The sequence below is a fragment of the Astatotilapia calliptera genome, chromosome 5, assembly GCF_964374335.1.
Source record: "Astatotilapia calliptera chromosome 5, fAstCal68.1, whole genome shotgun sequence".
In the NCBI taxonomy this organism is placed as follows: domain Eukaryota; kingdom Metazoa; phylum Chordata; class Actinopteri; order Cichliformes; family Cichlidae; genus Astatotilapia; species Astatotilapia calliptera.
Window position 1 is genome coordinate 15,615,739 of NC_137426.1, and position 23,647 is coordinate 15,639,385.

General features: G+C 39.3%; 2 protein-coding genes across 5 annotated transcripts; one reads left to right on the plus strand and one right to left on the minus strand.

Moving 5' to 3' along the window:
• The first annotated feature begins 30 nt into the window (after positions 1-30).
• Positions 31-8,947, plus strand: stau1 (staufen double-stranded RNA binding protein 1). 4 transcript variants are annotated; one of them, XM_026167478.2, is made up of 15 exons: positions 31-241; positions 2,795-3,078; positions 3,338-3,459; positions 3,543-3,699; positions 3,808-3,964; positions 4,072-4,243; positions 4,355-4,450; positions 4,599-4,811; positions 4,898-5,041; positions 5,168-5,314; positions 5,409-5,484; positions 5,563-5,882; positions 5,995-6,117; positions 6,643-6,722; positions 8,144-8,947. In XM_026167478.2, the coding sequence occupies exons 2-15, from the start codon at positions 2,895-2,897 to the stop codon at positions 8,229-8,231; spliced, it is 2,079 nt and encodes a 692-aa protein (XP_026023263.1). In that variant the 5' UTR covers positions 31-241; positions 2,795-2,894; the 3' UTR covers positions 8,232-8,947. The 4 variants fall into 4 exon arrangements, with proteins under 4 accessions (XP_026023263.1, XP_026023264.1, XP_080157863.1 ...); XM_026167479.2 differs by having other exon boundaries at positions 3,811-3,964; XM_080301737.1 differs by having other exon boundaries at positions 39-241; positions 2,799-3,078; positions 3,811-3,964.
• A 1,889-nt stretch (positions 8,948-10,836) lies between these two features.
• Positions 10,837-16,185, minus strand: rdh20 (retinol dehydrogenase 20). Its single transcript, XM_080301739.1, is given in 5 exon segments — positions 10,837-11,331; positions 11,462-11,593; positions 14,386-14,533; positions 14,781-14,877; positions 15,699-16,185. Coding segments are annotated over 5 exon segments (951 nt in total). The 5' UTR covers positions 16,152-16,185; the 3' UTR covers positions 10,837-11,210.
• Positions 16,186-23,647: the final 7,462 nt, after the last annotated feature.

Here is a 23,647-nt window from a genome sequence, read left to right on the forward strand (position 1 = left end):
AATATTTGAGATCGTGGAAGTACTTCCTCCTAGTCGATGTCACTTCCTGCAGAGTGAAGCGAGATAGTGCCATTCTCTTTAGTGTTTGCCCTGTCTTCCCAATGTCCACCTCCTCACCGCTCGCATTTCGATATCAAAATAACGCACTGTGATTCTCCAAACTGGCCATTAACAAAAGCAAACGACCGTAAATCAGCGTGTCATATGGAGTAACTAAAAACCGCACAGAAGGAGCGACGAGGTGAGCTTTACTTTGTGCTCAGACTTTGTCGGCGTTAGCTAGCTAGCGGTGACACCGGGTGCTCCCAGACTCGCTTTGAATTAAACACAAGATGTTTCCTCCCCTTTTTTCTGATGTATTAATTTAATAAACACATGTCAAGTGCTGTTGTCAGTGAGTTGTGGGCGTTGTCTTGCTGTTCTCAGCACCTGTTCAGCAACGAGTCTTGTTTTTTTGCAAAGATTGTCCTATCATGTCCACCCCTGCCTTTCGTAGCGAATATGCTAGTTAGCGAGCATGTTTCCCCTGTAAAGCTTGTACATCCACCCGGCGGCCTGATTTTAATTAGGAATTATCTGCCAGTAGCTTGTGCTGCTCACAGCTAGTCAAATCATTGACGAATATACAGGTCCAGAAAGCCTACCAGTTAGTAATCGTGGTTGTTTGCAAGCGGCTGTATCAGCTAACCACCTAGCCTCAGTTTTTCGTGTTGTAAATCGAGCTAATAGTAAACATTTTTTCTTAAACAAATTAGTTATTATTAGTATTATTTTTGTATTTAACCATGCTTAGCATGAGATGCAGGTTACAGTCGTTGCATGTAAATGGTGGTTCTGCTCTATCACAGTTAGTGAAGGCTCCCAGGGCCCCTTTGACAGCACGGACCCTCCCAGCTGTGGTTTGAATGAGAACAAAAAGTGATTTGAGTTTTTATCAGCAGCATCCTTACTGTGAGATCAAGGCAGCGAAAATGCTGTTAATAAACATTACTGTGCTGTATTATTATAGGCACTATATGGCTACAGTGTTCCCTTGGTCACTTGGCAGATTATCACTTTTTGGCACAAAAAGTGATTTCCAGTGATTCCATGCGTTTTTGTTTCCCATGTTTCCAGTCCTTTTTGGCCATTTAAAATACCTTTAAATAACTATTTTTATATTTCTTGAAGTTTCTGGTGTCCTCTTGGCCAGATTACTCTTAAAAAGCCATTTTTGTTTTGTCAATGAAACTTTTTAACTTGTTAAAAATGGATATATAATAGCCATAAACTGATTCTACCATGTGATAGGAATGTTGTTTGTGGCTCAAGATAACTTGATATCATTCATGAGGGATACATTTGACATATGTTTTACACAGTATAGGCCAACAAGTTATTTTTAGCAGTTTAAATACAGCCAATCGCTTTTTGGCAAAGGCTGTTAATCCGTTTTGGGCACAACACTGTTCTTATAGGCTGATTGATAAAGTTATCTCCCCAGTATAGACAAACTGGGTGACCTGTGCTGGGACCAACACATATTACTGTTTCTGTCCTGCTTTTCTTTAAATTGGCAAATTGTCTGTAGTGCTCAAATGAACACAAAATTTGTATTTAACTACCAGAGTGATTTTTTTTTTTCATGCTATGCTGTCAAATGTCTGTTACTTACAATGAAATGTATTTATACCCTTAAACCACCTTAAATGGGTTTCATATTGTTATGCAGATGATATTTGATTGTAAATTTCTTTTTCTTCACCTCACAATGTTCCAAAAATATCTATCCTTCATGACTTTAATGATGCCACAAAGCACTGCATGGCTGCTGATTACATTTTAGTTATTACTGGAAGTAACCATTGAAGCTCTTCTGAACTGAGCAGTTTGTGTCATATTTCAGGCGTACTTATGGAACAAAATGACTGTGCGTGTTTGGCAGAAGTCGGTGCAGGTGGTCTCTACCTGGGCAGCTACCGAAACTATTCTTAAGGCCCCAAGATCACATCTTTATTGATATATACAGAGATTCAAAACTTGTCATTAATGGTACAGGGAAAGTTTTCAAATGATGTCTTTATGGGGAAAGTATTAATAGTCTTGTGCGATCCTGCTTTTTTAATCTTGGCGATCACTTTCAGAGATGTGCATTATCAAATGCCTGCTTACATTCGTGAACTCTTTCGTCCTTATATAACGTGCAGATAATTCAAGTCTTTCTGCTCGACACCTATTGCCAGACTAAAAAAAAGAGAGACTGTGCTTTCAAAGTTGCAGCTTCAAACTATGGAATGCACTACCATTACATTTGAGATCTGTGGACTGTATTGAAACATTAGTTTGAATCAAAAGAAAACACATTCTTCTACATCTTGAATAAAAAGAAAAATTGTTTTGTAAAAAAGCCAGGCTTTCTTCATTGCATTCCTGACTGATTGAATGTGCTAGAAAGAACATTTTGTTTTTGGCAACTTCAAAATGCAGAAAAATAAATAGTAAATTCACATAGTGCTGTTTACTTTTTTAGTGTAGCTGATAATATTAGGTTGACTTAAGCTTAGTGTACAGCAGTGCTGATTGACTGCTGGACGGTGCTACTCTTGGTTCCCTTATCTGTTTTTGTTGCACTTGTAAGTAAATTGTTCAGGTGTTTAAGTCTTTGTTTAACAGTCCTGCAATTGACACCTTTTATCTTTGACTTCTAGGATTTCTGCTCTTGTGAAGGTTTTGATGCTGCTTTATTTTTTCAAAATGAAGATTTTCTTATATTCTAGTTATTTATTATTTGAAAACTTATGTCCTCTTTTTCCAGGTAGACCCTACATTCAGATCACCTCAATCAGCAGTCCTCCCCCACTGTAAATTTATATTCTTGACCTCATCTTACTGTTAACTTAGCTATAGCAGCGAGGATGTCTCAGCTCCAGTTTCAGTGTCCAGCTAGCCCCATGCCCGCTGCTTCTGCCCCCCTGCAGCCACAGCCTAGCTACAGCATCCCTTGTGCCTCAGGCACCCTACCGTCAGAGAGCGCCAGCCAGCCCATCAGGAGCTCCGCTCTCCCCGCAGGGTCAGCCACTCCCTACAATAGCACCACAGGTAGGTTTTCTGATTTTGTTTGGTCAAAAAGCTTACTTATCGGTGATGGCATTTAAATTAATTAGTTTGGGATTTATTGTTTAGTTTTTATGATCACATTATGCATCTCACACCCCTTTTATTGCAATGTTTTGTTAAAAAATTTGTTAGAACCTGGAATGCTTTTGCCAGATAGTATGTGTATGAGATTGTGAGACTTTATGATGGTTCCTGTAGATAGTTATAAAGAGAATTTTGGATCTTTCTTTTCCATAAACAGTATCTAACATGGCAAACCCTAAAGAGAAGACCCCTATGTGTTTGGTGAATGAGTTAGCCCGTTTTAACAAGATTCAACCTGAATATAAGCTGCTTTGTGAGCAAGGGCCAGCTCACTCAAAGGTACGAGTTGCTCACATCATTTTATTATTACGGTTGTCCTGTTCTGCTGCAACTTTGTGCTAATGATGGAGAATCAATTTTAGATTTTCTCAGTGAGGCTCACGCTGGGAGATCAGCATTGGGAGGCAGAGGGGACCAGTATCAAGAAAGCTCAGCATTCCGCTGCTGCATCAGCCCTCGCTGAGACTACACTCCCTAAACCCACTGTGAGGACACCCCGCAGCACAGGAAAGCACCAAGGTACGCTCTTCCCACTGGTTTTATTGTATTCTCTTTTCTAATTGTTGCTAACACCTTGTAAAATAGAAGCAGTGAATTCATTTTTGGTTTTTTTTGTTTATCTCAAAGCAGATGGCATGACGCATATTACAGAGCTGAGTGCACTATGCATCAAACTTGGTAAAAAGCCTCTCTATAAACCCATCGACGCATATACGGGGATGAGACCACCAAACTTCAACTACAATGTGCGGGCTCCAGGGCCTTACCAGCGCTCTATGCAACAGTGAGTTTGCATCATTTAGAAATCTGAGCAGAAATCTTATTGTCTCTCTCTCTTTTTTGAGGAAATGGGGGGGAAATGGGTTGTATTTAACTTCAATTGTCATCCAGGTACTACTACCCATTTCCTCCTGTGGGACCAATGATATATCATGTGGAGCTTTCTATTGGAGGCCAGCAGTTTTTTGGGAAAGGACGAACGCGGCAGTTAGCCAAACACGATGCTGCTGCCAAGGCCTTGAAAGTACTGCAGAAGGAGCCAATACTGCAACAGTTGCCAGTGGTGAGGAAAGAAGCCCACACTCGGCATCTGTGATATTTATTGCTTCTGGGTTTTTTTTGTCGTTGTTGTTTGTTTTGTTTTTTTTTTAAAACATGTCCTCTTTTTTGACAGGTGAATGGAGAGCCCGAGGAGGAGAACCTGAACAAATCAGAAATCAGTCAAGTCTTTGAAATTGCACTTAAACGCAACTTACCTGTCAGCTTTGAGGTTTAAATGGATTTTATTTATCATTTAGGGGGGGATTTATGTCATTCACCAATTTGTACTCCACTGCATGTTCCTTCTGCCCATAATCTATTGAGTTTAATAGAATAAATGCTCCCCTACATCAGGTGTTTCCACTTTTGCTTTTCAGGTTTTAAAAGAAGAGGGCCCTCCACACATGAAGACTTTTGTAGTGCGTGTTACAGTTGGCGAGTTCACAGGAGAGGGCGAGGGAAAAAGTAAAAAGATTGCAAAGAAGCTAGCAGCAGCAGCTGTGCTGGGAGAGTTGAAGAGACTACCCCATATACCCAGTGTAGAAAAGACGCAGCCCCGCATCAAAAAGAAAACCAAATCTATCATCAAGGTAGTGCAAGTTTTATACTAGAGTTGGGATAGTGATTACACACCTAACGGCTTCCTTAAGCAATCATTAACCTGTCGTGCCAACAGCTGCAGACCAGTCCAGAATATGGACAGGGAATGAATCCCATCAGCCGCTTGGCTCAGATCCAGCAGGCCAAGAAGGAGAAGGAGCCGGAGTATAGCATGGTGACAGAGAGAGGGCTGCCACGGCGCAGGGAGTTTGTCATGCAGGTGAGTCAGCTGCAGCCGAGGCATGCTGGCAGCAGCACTTATGCAACATCTGTCTCTGCTTTCCTCTGTCTCCGCTTGTTAATTTCTCATTTCGTTCATCTTTTCCATCTGTTTATTCTGGTCCAGGTTACTGTGTGTGGGCAGTCTGCAGAGGGAATGGGACCCAGCAAGAAGGTGGCCAAGAGGAACGCAGCAGAGAAAATGCTGGAGCTCTTGGGGTATAAAGTGCCTCAGCCTCAACCCCCAAAACCGGCACTCAAAACTGATGAAAAGGTACTGCTTAGACCTTCTCAGGAAAGTCTCATAAATAAGTTAGGTGGCCAATGTTTATATTATATTTATATAGTAAAATTGTTGTTATATTTAGACCCCAGTGAAAAAGCCAGGTGATGGGCGCAAAGTGACCTTCTACGAACCTGGTTCTGTAGAGGAGGGGACACTGGGTAAGACTTGATGGGAAAATAAAAAACTATTAACAATCATGAAGAAAATCATTAACCTTGGAGCCTTTTGTTCAAAAGGTTCCAAGGAGGAGGACTTCCGCCTGCCTTACCTGAGCCACCAGCAGCTGCCTGCAGGGATCCTGCCCATGATGCCTGAGGTGGCACAAGCAGTTGGGGCCTGCCAAGGATCCCAGGCCAAGGACTACAGTCGAAGTATACCCAACCCAGGCAAGACCACGATCACTGCCATGATTGCCAACGAGCTGCTTTATGCTGGGACATCACTGACTGCAGAGACTATCCTGAAGACTAAAAATAACATGAATCAACTGCCCCACGGCCCCCTAACCAGGCCCTCGGAACAGCTCGGCTATCTGGCATCTGTGCAGGGTCTACAGGTAAACAATGGGTTTGACTTTCATGAGCTTAATTATTCAGTTTGAATTGTATAAATTGTTTTTTATGGTACAAATTAGTATAAATAATTTAAAATGTATCATCTGCTTGCAGGTGGAATACAAGGATTTTCCCAAAAACAATAAGAATGAGTTTGTGTCACTGATTAACTGCTCCTCCCAGCCACCGCTCATCAGTCATGGGATTGGGAAAGATGTAGAATCCTGTCATGATATGGTGAGTATTTATTTCAGAAACTACAGATTTAACACTCATTGACGCCCTTTGTGAGTGAGCCACAATAGTGATCAGGGAAATATATTTTCAGTGATGGGGGGTATAGTCAGCTGTTGATGTATAATAATCATTTGTTAAATATTTATTTCGTGAGTGGAAGAGGGAGCTTTCAAAGGTAATACGGGTTTCTTTCTCAGTGTGCAAGTCCCGAGCCCTTGCTACTAACAGAAAAACACGTTTAATAATTCCTAACTTTATCCCAGCAACTTTCCATGAAGAGGATTTGGAATAAATCTTGTGTGGAGTCGTGCAAGTGTGACCAAAAGGCACACGATTGCTGTTAATGTCATGATGACACATTACAAAGGCTTTAGGCCAGCCGTTTCCAAAATAGGGGCTGTATAAGCCAGCTGCTTCATGCACTCCCATTCCTTTTTGTTGCTTCTTCCAAGACAGTAAGACTTCCAAGACTCATACTTTTCAGGTTACAGCTCAGATAACGCATACTGTTGCTTATTTTTTTAGGCTGCACTGAACATATTGAAGTTGCTCTCAGAGTTGGACCAGCAGTCAAACGAAAGGACAGGAAATGGACCAGTTTCTGGGTAAGCTATGAGAAACACTGCCTTTCAACTTGTAAAACATTTACATTTTCATTGCTGTTACGTCTTTAAAAACCTCATTTTCTCTTGTTCCAGTCAGGAAAGAGTTAAATAAAACCTTCAGACAAATGCAGCTGTCCAAAATCTGATGAATCACATACAGTGATGTCAGTTTGCATAGATGTCTGTTAGATCTGAAAAGTAAAAATGAGAGTGAAAAGAGGTTTTGGTGGTGTAGTGTTATAGAGAAGGGAACTTTACCTATATCTACATATTGGACTAACAATATAACACACCTGATTCTCTGATTAAGTTGAGTTGCATTGTAGATGATGTGAGGTTGAAGTTTGAGATGGCACGAGAATACATCCTTGGGGTTCGTGTATTTAGATTGTTCAAGGAGGAAGAGTGTGTGTGGGATGGTTCAAAAAAAAAGAAGAAGAAAATCTGGACGTCTGATGCTTTTTTTATGCTAATAGTGACACTAAACAGTGGTTGGAGATGCAACCAAAGATTATGTGTGATGAACTTGTGACCTTGTTACCTTGGAAATGATTGGTTTGAAACCCAGGACCAGGTTTGAGCCACTTGTTAGTCAGCTGCGGTCTTCAAAGCAATTTTGGTGTGTGAGTATGGAGTCAGTCTGCGATCAGTTTTCAGTTGAACAGGGTCAAGCTGGCAATTACGTGCAATCTGTCTGTGATAATACAATATTAACTGTGATAAATTGGTGAAAATGGAAAATGTTTGCAACTCTATCCCTTTATACATGCATAGAAATTGACATTAACTGTCTATATTCAGCCCGAACCTTATAAATTTGAAATAGAAATGCAGAAATAACTTGGATGGGGATTTAAATGCAAACTTACATAGACGCTCAGCAACTTTGCTTTTAGATCAGAGTATAACCAGAATACACCAACTGGCAAGTAGTTAAGTCCAGTCGGTGCAGACTGACTCTGATTGCAACATGTTAGCAATCTTTCTATGTTTTTAAATTAGGCTTTGGTGACAAATAACAAATAATACATCTCTCTGAGAGTGACCACAGTCAAAATCACACCACAAATTTTTGGAGACAGGTTGCCTCTCATCAGGCAACCTGTGCCGATACCCTCTGATCGAAAGTGGTGCCGCAACTGCTAGTTGTGCAGCAAATGCAAGTCACAAAGAGGTTTCTGTCTTTTATTGTGTTACTGAGCTTATAAGGGGTGTAGAAAGAAGTAAACGCCACATCTTGTTAGATGTTAAATGATGCGGGGCTCTGTAAACACAACAGAATTGTCACATGTAAATTCTTCCATGTTATTTTTAAAAATGAAGTGAATATATTCCACTTCAATAAACACTTGTGTATGGAGACAAAAAAAAGAGTGTTATGTGAGAGCTCAGCTAAGTTAATAATTTTTTATTTTCCGCAGGTGTGGCAAACAAGAAATTGAAGGGGACTTGCACATCAAACAGGCTAACTCAAGCACATTGGCACAGACCCTGGATGGCACTGTTTAGATTATGAGGTTTGGTTGTAAAAGCACTAGAGAAAACTCAGACACTGTGTTCTTAGTCAGATTTAGAAGGCTACAGGAAACTTTGGACTCTGTAGACTCTAAACCATCACTGTTCATATTCACCGTTACAAAATGTTCACAGTTAAACAAGATTAATAGGAAAAATAGACTATCCTCCTTGATGTTGTTTAATTGTACACATTATTTTTCTGTTGCTTTGTAGGGAAAAAAAAGTAGCTGCATCCTAGCCAATCAATTGGGAGGAGGGGTGCTTGATAAGGGGAGGAGAAAAAGGAAGAAGTGATTTACTGTGAACTCTTTATTTTGCATAGAACTTGTTTACTCTTTGTGAGAACTGCTAACTCTTGTTTTTAAGTGTTTTACGTTTTGTCCCCTGCAGAGGTAGTTCATTAAAGAATATTCTCAATATGGTTTAGATCTTTGTCTAGGGTGCAGCTGGCGAACCTCTGATTTTCCTAGAGTGCTTTATATCAACAACCACAAGTGAAGTGTTATCAACATTACCATGTAGGGCTGGGAAGAATCTGTGACTAAATGTAGCGTGTTGTAATGTGATCTTGTCGAATCTGTGTGTGGCAGGGATGTTTCCCTGTTGCACCAGTTTCCTTGAAAATCCCTTTTCCTCCCTTATGTCAAACTCTCCCTACTCTTTCTGCTCCCCATGGTAATTAAATGTGCTTACATGCACAAAACTAAGATTTGCCATTTTGTCTCTTTCTTTGTAATGTATAGAGGTGTGCTCGATTATGATTTTGCACTGATGTTGGCCAATTTAAGAGTTGTTACAGATATACTAACTCTTTAATATCCTTCACATATGCTAAATCTTGTGAATCTCTGGGCAGATTGCATATTTTGGTGATTCATTTTTTTTGATGTTTAAAAAAATGTAAATAAAGCCCCTGCAGCAAGCACGCACGGAGTGAACATTTCATAAACTGGTATCAAGGGGGTATATATTGTCTAATATGCCCTGATTGGACAGTTTATTTAGGTAGAACATAAAATTGACTCAATATTCAACTGTTTATGATACTGTCAACATCATCTGCAGCAAATAACTATTTCGTAGCAAGTTGTTTACTGAAAAAGAGAAAATATCCAGTAAGGGGCAGTTTTCTGGGTGAAAAAGCCTTTTTGATACCAGAGGTCAGGTGAAAATGGCCAGACTTCTCGGAGCTGATAGGCCAGCGGAAGTAACTCAAATAACCACATGCAGATGATCACGTCTGAACATATTGCCTGAAAGTTGATTCTGTTCATGACAACAGAGCGTTTTCAGTCAGAGGAGCGTTTAATCACTCATCCAAATGACATCTTGAGTCCCAGCTGACTGCAGGTTTCCCAAACCTTATAAACAGTGCATTTGCATAATGACCAAAACTAGCACCATTGCATAACAATGAGCCATGGGCTTAGTTTCATGATTGTTAATATGCAAATCAAGAAACTAAGCTTGTGCAAATAAGTTCTCGGCAACCTGTACGCTGCTGAGACTGAAGAAGTCACTTGGATGACTGATGAAACATTTGCTCCATTGAAAACGCTGGATCGCTCTGCATGCGTCAAAGACACCTCTGAATACACAGCACATGGAGCACTGAAGCAGATGGGCTACGACAACAGAAGACTAAGACACTATGAGCAGGAAACTGAGGTTACAATAAACATGGCTATAGCTTGCTAACATTTTTATAGAAAATACTTAAAATTGCTTTTATTGCACCTTTAATGTCCCATTCAGTGGTTGAAGGTATCATTACAGTAAATCTATATCTGAATAAATATTGATTCTGCTAATTGAATTCAGGGTTAGTTTTACAGTATCGTACGCAATCGTTTGTTGCGTTATAACCAAATATTTGCTTCATAAAAACAAACGTGTATGATCTGAATCTTCTCATCCAAGACTTTTCAGTTGTTCTTCCTTGAGTGCACAAACAAGAGCTCATTCTGGGAATTATGACCAGAGACATTTACAACACCACATTGTGCTGCAGGAAATGTTTCATCGTTAGTCATACTCGTTCACTTGCATAAAATTAGAGAATGTTTGTCCAGTGACTGTGATTAGTATTGCTAATCTCACAAGACAGAAGTGACACTTCTGTCTTGTGAGATTAGCAATACTTTTTAGCCTTCTTCTGCTACGTAAACTACACGTGCACTCATACATGCATGATCTGCAAGTGCAGTTTGTCCAGAATTTTCCACTCAAAAGTCCATATTAGCATTCAGTCAGTGGAGCTAAGCATCTTTTTTCTAGAAGGGACAGTTCTTATTCTGACAATTCTGATTCTGATTACATATTTTTATATGTAAGTCATACGTCATAAATACTAGACACATTATTATTAAAGTTATTATTCTTGGTCTACATAGAGAAAGATTAATAAAATTCCCCTTTTGCAGTGTTACTTACTTTTTCTTGCTTACAGTTTATGATCTTTACAGGAAAACAATGCACCAGACGCGTCGCTTGCTGTGTTCTAACAGCATTTGTAGGTGTTGTTTTAGGTCATTTTATTATATGTGAATATAACAGAGTATAGAGGATTGCATAACAGCTATTAAAGAAGCTTTCCCATTTGGATCAGTGTAGGATTTAATCACTGTTTGGGCATTTCACAGATTTATGGTGAAAACATTTCAAGGGCACTTTACATTTCATATGAGCATTATTGAAATCTTCTTGGAGGCTGATGACTACTTGGCTGAGTTGTCATCCAGTACAGACTTCCAAATGATCAGCCTGAAAATGTAAAGTCTGTTTTATTATATCCATTTGACTGAGTCATGGCTGCAGATGGACAATTTGGCCTGTTGTTCACAAAACCCACATTTTTTTCTTTCTTTTTTTTTTGTCCTGTCTGATGTATTGTGGACCCTTTGAAATACCTTTGAAGGTATTGTTAACATTTGTACTCCTAAAGTTGTTTCTTTGTGTAAAAATGTATGACTAGGCGACTGCAACAGAGCCATTTGTCACTTGTTTTTTCGTGGTTTCAATAAAGGGGTACATGCACTTGTCAGAACCCATGAAGCGATAAGTGGTCACGTTAGATTCCCATGGCAACAACCTGAAAAAGAACAAAGACAGTAGAAGCTTAAATACCGTAATCAGCTGTTGAAAATGGATAGAAAAGGACATTTTCGAAAAGCATTCATCTTTATTTAGTATCTGGAAAATGTGAAGGTTGTGAGACTCACGCTCTGAAAAGAACAGGCAGGTAGGTGAGGCGAGGGATACACACTAATGGCTGGTTTACCAGGATAGCGTTCATAGCCTGCTCAACACAATACTGGGGCTCCAGAGGGGGCAGGAGCAGTTCCACTTCCTCCCTAACATCAAGGAACATTTAAAATATCAAGCAACATGAAACATTAGCAATAGACTCATAGTTGTGTCATTGAGTATTTGAGGACATTTTTTTGTCCGTTTAAGAGCAAAATTGGATTTAGCCTTCTACAGGGAGTGCAGAATTATTAGGCAAGTTGTATTTTTGAGGAATAATTTTATTATTGAACAACAACCATGTTCTCAATGAACCCAAAAAACTCATTAATATCAAAGCTGAATGTTTTTGGAAGTAGTTTTTAGTTTGTTTTTAGTTTTAGCTATTTTAGGGGGATATCTGTGTGTGCAGGTGACTATTACTGTGCATAATTATTAGACAACTTAACAAAAAACAAATATATACCCATTTCAATTATTTATTTTTACCAGTGAAACCAATATAACATCTCCACATTCACAAATATACATTTCTGACATTCAAAAACAAAACAAAAACAAATCAGCGACCAATATAGCCACCTTTCTTTGCAAGGACACTCAAAAGCCTGCCATCCATGGATTCTGTCAGTGTTTTGATCTGTTCATCATCAACATTGCGTGCAGCAGCAACCACAGCCTCCCAGACACTGTTCAGAGAGGTGTACTGTTTTCCCTCCTTGTAAATCTCACATTTGATGATGGACCACAGGTTCTCAATGGGGTTCAGATCAGGTGAACAAGGAGGCCATGTCATTAGTTTTTCTTCTGTTAAACCCTTTCTTGCCAGCCACGCTGTGGAGTACTTGGACGCGTGTGATGGAGCATTGTCCTGCATGAAAATCATGTTTTTCTTGAAGGATGCAGACTTCTTCCTGTACCACTGCTTGAAGAAGGTGTCTTCCAGAAACTGGCAGTAGGACTGGGAGTTGAGCTTGACTCCATCCTCGACCCGAAAAGGCCCCACAAGCTCATCTTTGATGATACCAGCCCAAACCAGTACTCCACCTCCACCTTGCTGGCGTCTGAGTCAGACTGGAGCTCTCTGCCCTTTACCAATCCAGCCACGGACCCATCCATCTGGCCCATCAAGACTCACTCTCATTTCATCAGTCCATAAAACCTTAGAAAAACCAGTCTTGAGATATTTCTTGGCCCAGTCTTGACGTTTCAGCTTGTGTGTCTTGTTCAGTGGTGGTCGTCTTTCAGCCTTTCTTACCTTGGCCATGTCTCTGAGTATTGCACACCTTGTGCTTTTGGGCACTCCAGTGATGTTGCAGCTCTGAAATATGGCCAAACTGGTGGCAAGTGGCATCTTGGCAGCTGCACGCTTGACTTTTCTCAGTTCATGGGCAGTTATTTTGCGCCTTGGTTTTTCCACACGCTTCTTGCGACCCTGTTGACTATTTTGAATGAAACGCTTGATTGTTCGATGATCACGCTTCAGAAGCTTTGCAATTTTGAGACTGCTGCATCCCTCTGCAAGATATCTCACTATTTTTGACTTTTCTGAGCCTGTCAAGTCCTTCTTTTGACCCATTTTGCCAAAAGAAAGGACGTTGCCTAATAATTATGCACACCTGATATAGGGTGTTGATGTCATTAGACCACACCCCTTCTCATTACAGAGATGCACATCACCTAATATGTTTAATTGGTAGTAGGCTTTCGAGCCTATACAGCTTGGAGTAAGACAACATGCATGAAGAGGATGATGTGGACAAAATACTCATTTGCCTAATAATTCTGCACTTCCTGTATGATGGACCCTCAAAGAATGATCAGTCTGTATGTGTATGTGAGTGAGGTATATTCAGGTCTACAGACTAAACTCTCCTTGTTTGTGTCTAAACTATGACACTCAAAATAAATTTAGAGTTAGGAGTAAACATGTTAGGATTGTCAGTGACACAGTTTTCATAATTTTTCACATGGCAAGCTACAACTGAAATACAGACCTTTAATTTTTAATAACCAATTAAATTCTCAGTTCAATTCAATTTTCAGTTCAAATGAGTCCCGTTTTATTTATATAGCACCAAATCACAACACCCTTTACTTTTATATTCTAAGGTAAAGACCTTACAGTAATACAAAGAAAACAGGGAAAACCCCAACAATCATATGGTCTCCTATGAGCAAGCGCTTTGGCAACAATGGGAAGTAAAAACTCCCTTTTAACAGGAAGAAACCTCCAGCAGAACCAGGATCAGCGAGTGCCGCGGCCGGTTGGGGGTGAGTGGATGAAGACAGTACACAGACATGCTTTGAGATTAACAGTAACTAATAATTAGATCAAAATTTAGCTCTTGCTGAGGGTGATGAATTGTTCATACTTTCTAGGGAACTCTATATTTTCTCTTTGCTGTAGTCTTCTACATAGATGGATAGAGATAAACCTAAAAAATAAACCTGTGTGTGTTTTATCTTATTTTAATGTTCCTGAGTGTACCAAACTGTTGAGTTGGCCTGTGATGGATTTTTGTTTTGTTTTTAATTTCTCTTTTACTTGTTCACATATATAGCTTCTAGATTCAAAATACTACCTCGAGAGTCAACGCTAGACCTTTTACCATCTAATTAATGGGAAAAAAGGAAAAGAAATAAAGAATTACAGAAAAATAGCCTTGTTGTCTTCAGTGATATTTCCAATTAACAGAAAATAGGGGACTCTGGATAAAAATGGCAGTAATTCCTCAACAGTTAATGCAATGTTTTAGTTAAATGCCTTGATTTAAGGTTGAGTCTGCACTCTTGTCACATCGTCACTGTTTCATGAAAGAGAGCCAAATTTATGAAAATTGTTTCACTCACCATAGTTTTTGGACCTTAACTGTATATGATTATTATGTTGGCATACCTTATCTTGCAGCCTTCAAACATGCCCGTGTCCACGATGTAGGGACACACAAGGGTTGTCTTCACTCCTTCTACCTCCTCAGACAGCAGCTCGTGGGCCAGAGACTCATGGAAGCCCACTGCAGCAAACTTGCTGGCACAGTAATCCTACCACAAAGAAAATCTATCCATCAGAGCTTATTCACGCTGCTTTTAAAGATGCTGAATATTCATTATTTGTGATTTGCCAGCCCTGCTTTGACTGCCAGTGCCGTTATATGCATTTTAATGTGTTACTTGATTTTGGGACTTTGTGAGAGAACAGTGTAAAACACAATAATAAAGCTGCCATATTCTTATTAGTTATATTCTCATATAGACTTATTGTAGCGGTATTTCTCCTGCATTGGCTCATCTCCACACAAGCTGTGCTGAAGAGACAGAGGACGCTGGCAATGGTCACGATGTGTCCGTGATTCAGGGCCTTCATTTGGGGGAGGAAAGCCTTCACTGTCTGAGGCCCACACATAGGAACAACCAGACAAACATGCATTGTCATAGCAGCAAAATGGAATGAGGCAACAAACTGTGCAGTGTTGTTAAATGTGACTTAAATACTGTTCGATGTGTAGGTTATGTGTAGCTTACGTTGCACAAGCACCTTGTTAATAAGAGGATTGACGTCAAACTTGCTAGTCCATAGGGTGAATGGGATAATGCTCTTGACGCAAAGCAATTTTACATTTCAAGTGTCCCTCAATAACATGCTCTGTGTACAGCCGACTGTAAAAAGATTATCCAGTATGAAATCCAAAAGAAAGAATTCCAGCTCTCTGATTCTTAGTCGGTAAAAGTTACTGGCCAAAGATGTGCTATGATTTGATTGTGTAATGCGTATTGTCTGTGATGTGCTGCTAAACCATTCTGCCTTTTGTTCCAGCGTTTGGCATTTTCACAGCTGATTAACTTTCAGCATTTATCTTCTGGATGTGCATGGTTAGTGACCTTGATTGATTTCTGATCAGTAGTTTGCAATGATAGTTGCATATTTAGACAGGAACACATTTTCTTTTGACCATACTCATAAAAAACACAGTATTGCTCTGGATAATCAAGTTAGAAAAAAGAAAAGAAAAGAAGCTATGATAAGCCCCAAAGCTTAGCATCTAAAATTTTGTGATACACTGGCATCTACAAGTATATCCAGCTAACAAGAAAGTTGGAAAGATGAAGTAAATCTGGACTGTTAAACCACTCAAATAAGAAGCTTCATTGCTTCAGATGTGACTGGGGAAATGTCTTCTATACATTTGATTTTAAACATTGAGTTCTCACCTAGAACAGAGCATGACAGTTGACTTTCATAGTCCTCTCAATCAGCTCATCAGGACAGTCTAGGATGCGCTTCCCAGCCACCACTCCAGCATTGTTCACTAGTATTGTAACGTCCCGGCCAAGGTCCTTTCTCATAAGCTCTGCGTTGCGGTACACATCTTCCCGGCTGGTTAAGTCCACTGCGTAGGTGTACGCCTTTCCCCCCATCTCATGCACCAGCTTGGCTGTCTGCTCATTGGAATTGCTATTAATGTCCCACAGCACCACTTCTGCCCCTTGCTTGGTGAATTCCAGAGCAAAGAGATGGCCCAGGCCACTGCCTGATCCGGTTATGAGCACCAGCTCGCCATCAATGGGCTTGGTGCATGGAGGCAAGATAACCCGCAAAGAATTTCTCAGGATGAAGTAAATGACATCCAGCAGCATCATCTGGAGGTCCATTAGAAAGATCATTTTGGTTTGTTTGTTTTTTTGTTGTTTTTTTACCCTACAGAAGCTCAGACTTTACCCCTGTTACCTGAAAAGGTGTATTTTCCTACCTGTCCTACAACCAAGTTGGTGCTTTCCTCCTCCTGTGACCCTCAGTCTTCAACTGTGGCTAAATACTCTCCTCCCAGATTAGAGGAAATAACTTGAGCTCCTAAGCTGTAAATGTATGAATTATTATAGATGAAAAATGTGGACCAACAGCTTTGCAGCGAGTTCAGGTTTAACCTTTTAAAGTTCACAGCTGACAAATACTAACAGATGCACCTCAGTAAATACTTTGAATACTTTATGTAAAATATCTTTTTTTTATGTATGCATACAGTAACATTGGCTGAAAGTGAGAGGTGGTGAGGCACTGCTTTAAATGATGGAGACAAATTATTAAATGGATAATAGAGACAGGTGATTTTTCATCATTAGTTCACATTAATACAGAGCTCCATTAATATAGCTTTCAGGCAAAGTGATCAGTAATTAAATTGTATCCTAATAAATATTTGTGATGGGGAAACAAGAAGCTCGGTTAATAAACTTTTCAGTTCCACCTGTACCCGAGTCAAGCAACCCGAAAGATTAGTGCGGCGTAGTTAGCATTTTTGAAATAATACAGATTTAGTCAAACAAGAAAGAAGAGCTTACTGAAAGTCCAGGAACATATTCTAAACCCTCTAAACTCCCACAGATCTTAGACAAAAGGACAGCAGTGGCTCTGAGGGTTAGTTACAGTTACCTCGCAAGATAGATCTTAATTTGGTTCAGTGAAGGGATACGATTCAGTGATAAGATTTGGTCCCAGCTCTACAGCTGCTCAGTAGAGCAGCAAGAATCATATTAAATGTGAACATAAGGAGATAATGTCTATGAACTATAAATCTCTGCACTCTTACTTATATCCCATGAAGCCTGCTTGCTGTGTATCACGTTCTTGTTTTCTAGGTGAGCAGTGCAAGCCTTGTTTACTTTCAGCATTGGCATGTGAGCCACTTTTATCAACCAATAGCCATTTTAACCCATTTCTTGTCATTTTTTTATAGGTAATGTTAATATATGTATTTTTATAGGATTTACAAAGAACATTTACTTACCATGAGGCAATGCATATCCCACAGCAGTGCTTTAGTTGTGATGGATGGCCCCAGTTTGAATCTATGCATAATTTGCTCTCATATTGAAATGTGAATTAAAGAGGTGGTGGGGGGTAAATTATGAAACAAAATTAAGGTAAGATAAAATCCATGTGCATGTGTTTCTACATCAAATTCTTTTTTAAACAGCAAATCTGCTTTTTAAGCTGGTACTAGTTTGTGTCTAACAAGCATTTAACATGTTAAATTCTGTCAAGTGTGCTGGTTTAGCAATCCAGTACAGAGCTGTGTATCATTGCTTGCTTCCTCTGGTGGACATGCATGGATAACGATACATTTTCTAACAGTATTCAGCATCCTTACTGTTGTGAGCCATTTAAAACTGGGCTGTTTCAATATTTTGTGAACTGCAAATAAACCTTTGAATATAATATATTTTAGCACAAACTGAGTAAAGCAGATTTTGTTCCCTGTTGTGAAATGGAGACAAATATAATGAAGTAATAACCGGTTGGCATGGACAGGATGAATGACCATAACAAGCAAAACCTGTTTCATGGGTTTCTCCATGCAGACGTTAGACAGGTTGAGTCAAGTCAGTATATTTACAGAGCACATGTCAAAACCGGAAATGATGACCAGTCGGGTTTTTACAGGGTGGCAACATTGAGATGTTGTTTATTTCATAATTACTATCCTAATAAGTAGAGTAATATAAAAATCACTATGAAAATAATTTATCAATAATTTATTAAAATGATCAGAGCAAAGTACTTTCCTCCTTTGTGATTTCTTATTTTTTTTGCATATTTATCACACTTAGATCTTTCACACCAAACCAATTTAATATTAGACAAAGATAACCGGAATAAACACAAAATGCTGTTTTTAAATGATGATTTAATTTCTTATGAGAAAAAAGATATCCAAGCCTACCTGGATTGTGGCCGACCTACAAAAAATGACCTCCAAGAGCACATTAGTTTAATTTTAAATGGATTTTTTATGCTAAAAAAATCTCCAATGTGTAAGAATTAAAACAATTCTGCAAAGAAGAGTGGGCCAAAATTCCCTCACAGTGATGTAAAAGACTCATTGACAGCTATCGGAAACACTTGACTGTAGTTCTTGCTGCAATGACCATTTAATAGGTTTAGGGAGCAAATGGTTTTCCACATAGAGCCAGGTAGGTTTGAATAGCTTTTTCCCCTATAACAAATAAAATAATCATTTAAAAACTGCATTTTGTTTTCACTCATGTTATCTTCGTCTCATATTATTAATTGTTTGATTACTCGAAACATCTAAATGTGATAACTAAGCCAAAAAAAGTGAAAAAAATCAAGAAGGGAGCAAACGCTTTTTCACAGCACTGTGTCAATAAAATCATAAACTAACTGGAGAAATTGTAACTGACTGAAATCTGCTCTTGTTCCCAAATGGATATCATTTCCTCTTATTTCATTGTGAATCTGACCTTTTGGTCTGAGAAGCATTCTTTAGAAAATAAAACATATTCTTTTGAAAATCTTTTAGTTCTGTAATGTGTGTTTTTTATGACATGCATTGCAACGATAATAATACTTATTTGGCCTGGTGCTGTACTCTGCGAGAGTTGTCTCTCTGTTTACTCGAGCAGCAAATAAATGAGGTCATACCTCTGAGAGCTCTGGAGTTTTATGGATACATATAGAGGAAGTTAGAGTCAAGAAAAGAAGAAAAATGAGCCACGCTGTCATGTCTTTGTTTTTCATTACGTTTCCTGTTTCAGTGCAGGGCGAGTCTTAAAGTTGTGGGGTTGTGATTATAACCAATATTTCATGTCCACACATTACCCCTTCCTTCTTCTCTCGCTGTAGCAGCAAATTGGAAATCTGAGTTTAACGATAAGAAGTCTGACAGGACAATAGTCCTACTTTACGCTACCCGAGTGAATAACAGCGACTGGCCTTTTTTCAAAGTCATTCAAAGTATTGCATAGTACATTAAACTTTTTAAATTTGTTGCTGTGTTGGGTGGAGTTGTGATGTCATTTCCCATAAACACTGTGTGTCACTGATTTTTCTCTTCAAGCGTATTTATTTCTCGTATGCCAAGTGGGTTGTCCTAATGGAGGTCTGAGATGCATCGGCCAGGATCCATCATGAATTAGTACAGGGTGGAGATCTGACCGATTATACTACTGTGATCACTGCAGACTGTTGCCAGGACTTTCAAACTGCATCTCCAGGTAGGTATTTTTCAAAAGAGGAATATTATTTTCTCAGTATTTATGAGACTAATGTCTAAATTTTAGGGTTTGTGAATGTTTTACATTATTACAAAGCCAGAAGGCAATGAAGTGTCTGACCCCAGTACATTATGGTGTGCAGTACATAGTACTGTGTATCCAAAAATCACCTTTATGTGCCTGTTTCATTTATAATGTTTGGATTTTATGACACTCAAATTGCAACTTGACCTGCAGATGCACGATTCTCTAAATACACTCGTTTTGGTCTTTGCCGCTTTCAGCAATATACTCTTTACCTCAGCAGTGTCCCGTGTGCCGAGTGAGTAGACAGAGTGGTCAGGCTGTGCTGAGGTCTGCAGCAGGAGCAGGACAATCCTGTAGGAGCCACTCAGTTTATGCAATCCCTGTCCCAGTTTTGAGAAGGGCACTTTCTGTGCAGAGTGCTGTTCCAAGCAAGGACACTGTAAAAACCTACTTAGTACAAGTGTGTGTGTGTGTGGGGGGGGGGGGGGGGGGGGGGGGTCATACATTTTTTAATTTACTTCTTAAGAAAAAAGGAGCATCTGTAAGTGTGAGGCCTCCTTTTGATTCATATCTAATAATCTCACAACAGGCAAAATTTGAGAAGTTGTGTCATAAATTCCCAAATTAGCAAATTTTGACTCAGAGACAGTTGGCGGGTTTAGAAGCTTTATTGCAGACATAATTTTAATTGTACTGAGCAGAGATATTTTGACAAGATAATTTTTCCAACCCACCTACTGAGACACGGGGAAATGAGTGCGATATATAGAAACAACACACTGAGAGCAAAACTAGGAGAAGAGGTGAGTCAAAAAGGTAAGCAAGAACACATTGCATAAAAAAAAATCTTGTCTACCTAGATCATTGTGTTGCCACTGAGTAGCTGTACAGCCTGGAAAGGAATCGGTGGAAGAATGGATTGTTAAATACACAGCAAGCTTGATGAGGAAATGGTTAGGTGTGCTTCATGAAGCTCAGTTGGCGTTTGACTGAGGAGATTGCCAGTCCCAGAGGAACAGCGGGACTTACCCACCTGAGAGGAAAGAGAAGTATGGAGGGAAAAGACAGAAAGAGGGGATCCTGACAGATGGATAAGGGGGCTGATACTGCTAAGACCATAACAAGCTACCTGTTTTTAGGAAATCTTTGATGGCTTGCTTTGGCCTTCAGACTGGGTCTTCTAACTGTTACTGTCTCTTATCTTACATCCAGAAATGACAACACTTTTGAGGTTGTAACACATAAACTTGGGTTTCCTCAGACTACAAGTTTGGCTGGAAGCTTGTTCATTTTTATAGGATAGGTCTTCCTTGATCTCACTCCCATTATTTTTGGCCATGCTTTAAAATTCAAAGTGTGCATGTTGGAATTAATGTATGACCATATGTTTGACTTCATGCTTGAACATGTAGCACTTTGTAACGTTTTAAAGTGCTTTACAAATAATGTTTTCTTCTTGTTCTCCACAGCATGTACGTATTTTGAATAAAAACATATGCATTTGATGTGGAACAACCCATCTCCATTATCCCAAAGTTAATACCCAAATTGAGGGTGTGCTACTTAACCCTTTAAAGTCAAATGTTCATTTTTACTTTCTTTTTAAAAACAAATGTCAAATTCCTGTAATTATTTCATGGTACACTCTGTACAGAGTTAACACTTATCTGGATGTAGGGTGAAAAAAAGGCAATTTTTGAAATTTGCCAAAATAAAGACGTTTTCAGGGGTAAACTGCAACAGCTGGTGTTTGTGACAACCATTCTGTAGTGTCTGTAATGAAAAACAAAATATCACCAGTTCCCTTTGAAGAATTATATCTGACCAAGATAATACCTAACACATCAAACGTAAGGTATGATCTATATGTTTATTATTATGTATATTGTCATTTCATATGTATCAGTAAAAGTCTTGCAAATTACAGACTGTAGTCATTTTATATATGCTACATAGCATTAAAGCACTCATATGAGAAACATTTTTGGTTATCATCATATTGGAAAGGAAAAGTGGGAAGAAGCTACTACATAGTGCAAGATTTGTTTTATAGCCTAGTTTCAGTATACTGCATGTAGTATAAATGACAGACAATGGCGTGTACAAGTCAAAACAATGAAACAGAAATTACTTCATTTGCAGGTCCACTCATGTAAAATTTCCTAGCACAATGTAAAAGGGTTAAAAGCGTATTTGAACATATGGTGCTACTAATGTTCTTATCATAAATGCTTTTGCTGTAGTTCCAGCAGTTATTACCCTGTGTGACTATGGCAACGCTGGCAAGAGAGAGGTGTCCCTCACAGCAGCAATGTGATAGGTTAACACTTAGAGACAACCTAGAAAAATGTGAAATTATACTCTTTAGCTTTTTCACTGTATATTTTTTTGTTAACTGCGTGCACATGTGCGGACCTGTGTGCATGTCTATGTCTGTTTGTATAAAATAGGCAATGTGTCCACTTTCGGTTGACCTTTCTAACAGAAGGCTGCCAGCAGAGTAAGGGCCCACATACCAGGTGGATGTAGCACTTGAAGGAGGGGCACTGTGTGTGTCGTGTGCCAGCCACCTGCTGGTGCTGCCGGACGAAACACGAAGAGGAAAACAACACGGATAGGCTGAAGACAGTTTAAGTATTTTGCATGGAAACATCAAAGCTAATTATCTGCTTTGTTTCACCAGGATGTGCTTGACAGTCAGCAACACTGAATTTAGATTTGAGTTGTTCAGAAAATATCAATAATCAAGTGAGATAGGTAAGGTATTCAAGCATACCTTGACCCATAGACTGTATATAAGAGATGGACTTACAGGTTCCAGATAAAGCTATTAGGTGCCCTAAACCTGCATTTCAAATTTGACTGAATACAGCATGATAGTTAATCTCTAAACTAAGATCCGGTGTAGGGTCAAATTGATGAATTGATGAATCGTGGCTACCTTCTGGTTGATGCAGCACAGAAACTAATCATTTTGATGTGAAGGAGAAAAATTTAAGTTCACTACACCAATGTGACCTTTCTGCCACTGCAGAGTTATCTTAAATACCCCTGATCTAATTTCTATTTGAGTCACACTGCACTAGTCCATATCTATTTTTATTTGGTCCATTTGTTGCTAGTGAACAACCACTGCTGGTCCCAAAGCTGGATAGATGGGAGGGTTGCATCTGGTGTGAAAACAAATAAGGAGATTAATCTGCTGTGGGGAATGAGGGGGCAGTTTACTAATGCCAAAAGTAATTTTAAAAAGTAATTAAAATACATTAACTAAAATTATGATTTAAGAACCCGGTAAATGTTTTCAAATCTTATTTAGGATCAGCCCTAATAACATAAAGACAAGACAATACAAATATTGGTATATTGCATAAAACATAATTTTAAAAAGTCTTCCAAAAACACAAATATTCCTTAATTTAACATACCAGTGAACATACTTACTGTAAACCTGGCTAACAGTTATTGTGCATACAGGATCCTGTCCATACCTGCTGGAGCACATAGTTATACATGTATCTGAGCCAATACGTGTGCATCTGCTGATCTGCACGTCTGCATTTTGAGAGGTTCAGGGTTAGCTTAAGTGCAGCTGTACTGTAATAACACAGGTTTTTTGTTTCTTTGTTTTGTTTTTCATCTCAGATTTCTGATCTGAAACTTATCGTTTCAGCCTAATTGGTTAACAGTGACCACTGCCACTAGATGGCAACATTGCTTATCACTTGAGTTTAAGGCAAAGACCTGTGACCACTAAATAATTTCTCCCTTCCCCCCCTGCAGAAGGCAGTCTCTCCAGTGGCAGGCAGTGGGAAACCCTAGATGCAGGGGAGTGTGGAGACGTGTGGGGAGGCTGGAAGCTTGTTCCAGCTCAACAGTCAACAGCTTCCTCTTCATCTAACCTCGTCCTGCTTTCTTCTGATGGCCTGCATTCTGTACATACAATGATCACTTTTCATGTGATTTTTACTTACATAAATTTACAGTTTTATTCACATAGCACCAAATTACAACAGTAATTGCCTCAAGGCTCTTTATATTGTAAGGTAAAGACCCTACAATCAAACGACCCCTTTTGAACAAGCACTTGGCGACATTGGGAAGGAAAAACTCCCTTT